Source organism: Nematolebias whitei, chromosome 3, assembly GCF_014905685.2.
Source record: "Nematolebias whitei isolate Nwh7 chromosome 3, NemWhi1, whole genome shotgun sequence".
Lineage (NCBI taxonomy): Eukaryota > Metazoa > Chordata > Actinopteri > Cyprinodontiformes > Rivulidae > Nematolebias > Nematolebias whitei.
This window is the reverse complement of record NC_056500.1, coordinates 53,518,933-53,526,122: the sequence shown is the minus strand read 5'-3', so window position 1 is coordinate 53,526,122 and position 7,190 is coordinate 53,518,933. Positions and strand designations below refer to the sequence as shown.

The window sequence follows — 7,190 nt, the reverse complement described above, 5'->3', positions numbered from 1 at the left end:
ATCACTCAGCCCTCTGTGAGTAGTAAACAGCCATCAGGTGCTAATGATCCATTGTTAGGCTGATGGTCCTTCTTGATCATGTGATCAGCTGGTTTTGGTTGTCAGCAGCAAAACTGGTTGATCCACTCTGAGAAGGTGCTATTTAAGAGACTGAGCTGAATACAGCACCTCAGACTGAGGAAGTCTCTCGGATGAGAGATGAAACGTTTCTACATTTTTTTGCTTTGTTTTTTTTTTTTTTTTTGAATGTCCAGAGGACCAGATTGAACTTTTTTGGATTTTTCTACCTGGATTATTGAGCATGCATCAGGATAATAATAAACTTTATTTCTATAACACCTTCCAACATTGCCTTGCATTGATCAAGGTGCTTTACAAGATAAAACAAATAAAAACAAGGCACAGTAAATCAGTGCAAACTTAAAACACAACCAGAAGAAAAGAAGGTAAAAGAGATTAAAAAATGCTAAATACTAAGATACTACAAGTTCAGCATTAAAAGCCCTTTTAAATAAATAGTTTTTCAGTTTGGCTTTGAACAGAACCAGATCAGGAGCTGAGGATATATTCTGTCCGGCAGGCTGGGCGCATGCGAATCACTCCACTGGTCATCATCTTCTGCTCTTTAGTTGTCTTTATGCTGCTTGCTTGCTGGCTGAAGTAAAAGGGGAGCCGAACCCCGGTCTCAGGGCAATTTATAAATGGACTGTCCCTATATAGCGCCTTTCTATCTTATAAAGATACTCAAAGCGCTTTACACTACAATCTGTTCCCTCATTTACCCATTCACACAGCACTCTACTAGATCTCTACAAAGCTATTGAACAATCATTCTAAAGAGACTAATCAGTGCATCATACACCGATGGGACACACATTGGCGGCAATGAGGGGTTCAGTGTCTTGCCCAGGGATACTTCGGCATGTAACTGCTGGTGGATTCGAACCTCCAACTCTTGCATTGGAGGACGACTGCTCTAACCACTCAGCCACAGCCGCCCATTATACTGACCGAGGGTGGGGCCCACACAGCAGGTGGGCGTGGACTAAAGTTTTCAGTGCTGCGTTGCGCACGCAGGGATAAACCCGCTAGCAACAACCTTAAAGGGCAAAGCCTATACGAAGCAGAACATCATACTTTCTGCAAAAACGCCCCAGCTGGTAGTTAAACTTGCAACCTCCTTGCTGCAAGGTAACAGTACTAACCAACTGAACTATTATGCAGGTTGGAGTTTACCCCCCATTTAATTCATTTTCTCACAGCAAACTCATTTTCTTTTTGCCTAACTTGCTTCCAAACAATCACAAGTGAAAAAGGGTCTAGATCTTTTTAGGCAAAAGATTCAAAAAAGATGCTGCTGTTGTGTCTTCCAATACCTCCCATAAGTTCAAGGATGCATGGATGATACATAGAACCACACAGTAATAATGTATTGTATTATTATTGTACTAATTTAGTTTATTTTGTAAAAATGTGACATTAGACTTTTTTTTTTTAGATTAGTTTTAGTAAAGACCAATTTTTATGTACAATAACTGATTTTTGTCAGGTTTAAAAGCACGAGACATCCAAAAAAATGAATATTTTTGATAGGCTCAGTGTGCGGTAGGTGTTTGCCAGTTGTGTGCCATTATACAAAAATAACAATATCCAAATAATGGTTCATCCTTCAGACAATCGCTTTGCTGCTCTACATGTCAGGAGCACTGGGGAACAAAGGCCCATTTTTAGTCCTGAGCCCACTCTCTGTTCTGGAGAACTGGAAGAAGGAGCTGGAATGGTATTATCATATTATTATTATCACTCCATCTGCAAGCTTTTTTCTGTCAAGTTATCCTGAGTCAGTGTAACTTGTTTGCAGCTTTGCTCCCTCTCTGACTGTGCTGTGCTACAAAGGAGACAAAGAGAGACGGTCTGCGATCCAGAGGGAAACGAACACCCAGGACTTTCATGTTCTGCTTACCACATACGAGGTCTATGGCTGTTTAGTGAAACAAAATGACCTAAAGTTATATTTATATTATTATACATGTTATGTATATTTTATTTATATATATATATATATAGATATAGATATATAGATATAGATATAGATATATATAGATATATATAGATATATATAGATATTTGTGTGTGTTTATTATATTTAATTTAAAAAAATATCCAGAATTTAATTTATTTATTTTGCTTCCAGCTGTGTCTCAAAGACGCCTTATTCTTGAAAAGGTGAGCAGGCTCCGACTCTCATCAGAGACTTTTAAGTCTTTGGTATTTTTTGTTACAGTATGACTGATAAAAGACACCAACCAATCACATTGTGCTCAGACACACTGCAGGTTGTGAAAAAAGGCATTTAAAACAAATTACTATAAAAGTCAAACACATGCTCGTGCAGTTCATAAGTGATATTGGTTTTCTTGTTATTTTTCTATTTTATTTCCTTCCAGCCTTGAATTTATATATATATATATATATATATATATTTATTCAACCTTTATTTAGACTAGGGCTTTAACAGACTACTCAAGTAATCTAAACATCGATTCCTAGGACATCTATCGAGTTTTTTTTTATTTCACGTTGAGTATTCGTGGTGACGTCATTACGTCGCCGTTACGTCATTGTGCCACGCGTCACGTGATCCGCACCGGGTGCGGCTTATAAAATGAATTCCTCCAAGCAGACGGATGGAGCGGAGCAGGCCCAGTCTTGGCAAACAGGTAGAAAAACATCAATAGTCTGGAAATATTTCACTAAAGATAAATCTTCCAGTTCAACTACCGTAAGGAAACAGAAAATGAATCAACTTCCTGACTGTTTGGAGCTTGTTGCAAACCGGTGTTATACCATATTCTGTGATCACCGTATATTGTGACCGTAGGGGGCGGTGTTGCATGCACTGTTGTAGGTCACAGAATATGGTGTAACACCGGGTCCAATGACCGAACCAGAACCAGCTTCCTCTGACCTTGTTTCACAAACAAAAAGCAAAAAATATTAATCTCTAAACCTATAAAAACCTATAAACATATTAATCTCTAAAACTAAACCTAATGAGCACCACAGCTGGCGGTGGTGCAGGGTGGTCGACCGCTCCACTGGTTTTAGTTTCGTTTTTGATGTGCTACACGTTTCTTTCTCGTTTGCAACTTAATAATAATAATAATAATAATAACTAATAGTTTAGTTTTTCCTGTGACTTATTTGCAGTTTGATAAATGGTAGGAACATAATATATGCTCCCAATGTTTTGTTGGTCTTTTTTAGTAAATAATGACCTTTTTTGCAATTTTATTTATTTATTTTTGTATCTTTAGATCCTATGATGTTATCAAATACTCGAGTTCTACACGAGTTTTATTATGTTAATGTCGAGTTTAAAAATTATGTAGTTATTCAACCCCTAATTTAGACAAGCTAATCCCATTGAGCCTCGGGGACTCATTTGCAAGAGAGACCTGAATATACATATATACACCCCCCCACACACACACACATATATATTTATGTGTATGTGTGTGTGTGTGTGTGTGTGTGTGTATAAGCATATAAGCATTTCTAGTGGGTGGAGACTAGGACAGAAGTGTCCCTTCCAACAAAATAATAACCGTAAACACAGTAATGAAGGAACTCTCCACATATTTAAGGACAAACAGTTTAATGTTCTGGAATACCCTAATCCCAAACCTTAATCCTAGTCCTTAGTCCAATTTGAGAATCCTTGGTTTGATTGATTGTTGATATCTGGACACAGTCAGCACCCCTCCAATATAAAGGACAAACCTGAAGACATTTGATGCTGGAATGGCGGCAAACAATGGCTTTGCACAGTATTTCCTTTTTTGACTAGGGCATGATAAACTCCAGGTTTTAAACAAAGCAGAAAAAATGCAGTGGATATATTTTTTAACCCATTGTTTCACTAGTTTCGATATTAGTATTTATGCTTTAGGATTTTAAACAATAAAAATTGTATTATCACATTTTTTCCCATGTAATTTGTGCTTGTTAACTCTGCTCTTCAGGTGGAACTGGGAGGTTCTTGTTGTTGATGAAGCCCACAGGCTGAAGAATCAAAACTCCTTGTTGCACAAAACTTTAACAACGGTATTAAAATGTGCTTTGAACATTTGTATTTCTTTTGCTGTATCTCTTACTTTTGTTGTTTTAAGTATTTTTTTTTTTTTTGCTAGTTCTCTGTTTGTTTCAGAGTCCTGTTGACAGGGACTCCTGTTCAGAACAACCTGCAGGAGCTCTACTCCCTACTAAGCTTCATTCAGCCTAGCATCTTTGCACCGGAGGACACGGACAGCTTTGTTGACTCTTACTCCAACATACAAAATCGACCTGCTCAGGGTATGAAATGGAATTGTGGATGAGACACAACACTTCACATAGCTGTATCTCTCAGCATTCAGGGAAACCTTCTAATGTGGGATTTAAAAACCCATGTTGTCAGGGTTTAATTTGTAAACTGATTGATGCCGGAACAGCGGGATGGGGGAGGGGTGGGGCGGGGTGTTGGTGGGTCCTCCCACAGAAAATTTGGAACAACAGAGGTGCCATTTCCTGCATTCTGGTGTATTAAGAACCCGTTAACATCTACATTTACCTACATTTTTATTAAATTTCTATTTTGGAGAGCAACAGCAGGTTGTGTGTGAATAGAGCAGCTTCGATTCTGTCAGGTGCCCTAATCCCCCTCCTCCTCCCCTCACTTCACAGTTCTGAGCTGAACTCTTGTCTGAATTTGTTGTTCCTGCTCCAAGTGGCACTGTTTGAAGCACCCGAAGGCTTCAATTCTCAGTTGTCCAACTAAGGACATCCATCCATTTTTTATTAAAATGAATTGGACTGTCTTTTTGACATTTTGATCCGCTGTTGTTATTTTGACAAATTAATGCCGTTGTTTTGAAATGTGATGTGAATAACACATCAAATATTTTTCTCGTTGTATTTTTGATTTCTTTTTTACAGTAAGCTTTTTTAAATTTTTTATGTCTGAAATGTAGCAGGAGTTCACATCAGCAGTTGTGTGCGCACTGTGTAGAGCTGTCTGGAGACGCTGTACATATTAAGTGTATTTTATTTTCACTTGTGGTGCACTGTCTGCAGGGCATTTATTTATTCTGTTGAATAAATAATTGTTTCTGCAGAAGCAACATGCTGTTGAACGGATCACTTCAGTAGCTTCATGTGAGATGCATCCCTCCCACTTTCCTTATGTGGTGGGGCGGTCTGAGCGGAGGGAAGAGGGGGTGTTTTTCAATGCGCAGCGCCGGTGCCGCTGAAGAGGGACATTGTTTGGAGAGGACTCCGCTGCAGCACCTCCATGCGTAAATGTGACCATCTGTCCCTCCGTCCTCACCCCCCCCCCCCCCCCACACACACACACACATCATCCAGAGGCTCCTCTTCTATGATTAGCCATACTGGACAAAAGAAGGACATACAGACCCGCACGCGAGACCGTATGACACACGTGCGCAACCGTATAACGCGCACGATTAAATGACACACACACGCGACCGTGAAAGAGATTTAAGGAGAAAAAAACCCTCCAAATGACGTGAAAACGTTATGATCCACTGTTTCTTTTTTTCTTTTCCTGCTTTGGTTTCAAATGCAAAAATAATCCCAAACAGAAATTTTAAGTCAAAGACAATACTTTCTTATTGATTTTATTACACTAAATAATTAATAATTTTTCCTCACTAGCTCTGTAACGAGGCACACGCATTCTCATCCCTCTCTCCTTGTTCTCCTCCTGCTTTTTTGCTCTCTGTCTGTGTATCGGAGCAGCTCCTATTTTTACACATCTTCCAAAATGAAAACTACTGTTTTGGATCTGACAAACTGGACTTTTGATGCAATTGACAAAATCTTTTCAACAAAGCGACAGGGTCCTGGAGAACACTGATCTGCTCCGACGACACGTGCAGCTGGATATATCTCTGGAGAAGTGGAATGTGATGTGTCTACCACTGCTGTCGATCGAGGACGCTGAAATGCATATAATTGGATTTATGATAACTGGTTTCCTGTTTTTGGAATAGTCTGGATCCTGGTTTATCAACATACAAAGAAGACAACCTCAGCTAATTTGGCCCTCGTCAGGCTGCTGCCTATGTGAAGGTTTGGTTTGTGCTTTGAAGACTCAAAATTAGCTGATTTACAAGCTAAACCATAAGATGGAAGTGATTTGAATCGCAGGCCACCTGCGGCTGTGGGACTCCTCAGCATGAAAACGACCTTTAAGAGGCTCGTAAGCATGGACCAGTAGAATGCACCCTAATCTGGCCATTTGAGACCTTGGAAGTATCGGTATGGTCTCAAGGCTGACAAGGAAAAATAGTCTGACTGAATAAATCAACAATTGTCGTTATCTGAATCTGACTCCCTGGTTGGCCTAGAAACAGGCCAATTTATCAATTTCTCCTGGAAAATGTGTAAACGAAGGAAAAGCTTTGTCTATTGCAGCGCCCCCCCCCCCCCCCATCTTCTGTGGAGGCATATCAGAACTGTGCCAGCTGACCTTCATCTTATCAGGACAATAGACCATCTGTTAGTGCTTCATGGACTGCCTCGTTGTCAAATGCATATGTAACATGTTCATAAATGTGCTTGGCTGCCAGTTTTTTTTTGATGGAGCTGGTGACGTTGCACATTTGTGGTGAGTCATATTGTATCATTTCCTGTTTGGCTGTTGGTAGCTCGAGTGAATTGTTTGCTCGAGTCGTCTCTGTTTTCTGGATTTATCTGTCTTTTGCAGTTTTTCATTCTAGTTCACAAACACACTTAGTACAGTTGTTTTTCTACAGTTGGGGTGGGGTCTGTAAAATGTTGGACTTCCTGAGATTTAATTTTAACCCAGGAAGTCCAACATTTTATTGACCACATCAACTCTGTGGATAAATACATCAAGTTCACACGAGAAGATGAAAAAAATGGCAAGTTGGCTTTCTTGGACTGTGAGGTCTCAGTCTCTGATAGAGGACATTTGCAAACTGAGGTGTACCGCAAACCCACCCACACAGACCAATATTTGCAGTTTGACTCCCATCACCCTTTGGATCACTAGTTAGGAGTCATCAGGACTCTGTATCACAGAGCAGACAGCGTCCCCACTAGCTCAGGAGCCAGGCAGAAGGAGAAATCCCACACAAGACAGGCTCTAGAGCAATGTGGAC

General features: G+C 39.9%; 1 protein-coding gene and 1 long non-coding RNA gene across 2 annotated transcripts in view; both read left to right on the top strand.

Annotated features, from left to right (window-relative positions):
- LOC119430846 overlaps positions 1 to 1,961 on the top strand; it is a 124,758-nt gene extending 122,797 nt beyond the window's left edge. The window contains exons 2-3 of the long non-coding RNA XR_005187922.1: positions 1,674 to 1,780; positions 1,862 to 1,961. This is a non-coding gene — a long non-coding RNA (uncharacterized LOC119430846). The remainder of the gene's footprint in view (positions 1 to 1,673; positions 1,781 to 1,861) is intronic.
- A 1,892-nt stretch (positions 1,962 to 3,853) lies between these two features.
- LOC119407552 (chromodomain-helicase-DNA-binding protein 1-like) overlaps positions 3,854 to 7,190 on the top strand; it is a 40,845-nt gene continuing 37,508 nt past the window's right edge. The window contains exons 1-3 of the mRNA XM_037674372.1: positions 3,854 to 3,867; positions 4,026 to 4,107; positions 4,194 to 4,356. Coding sequence (XP_037530300.1) covers positions 3,854 to 3,867; positions 4,026 to 4,107; positions 4,194 to 4,356 — 259 coding nt within the window. The remainder of the gene's footprint in view (positions 3,868 to 4,025; positions 4,108 to 4,193; positions 4,357 to 7,190) is intronic.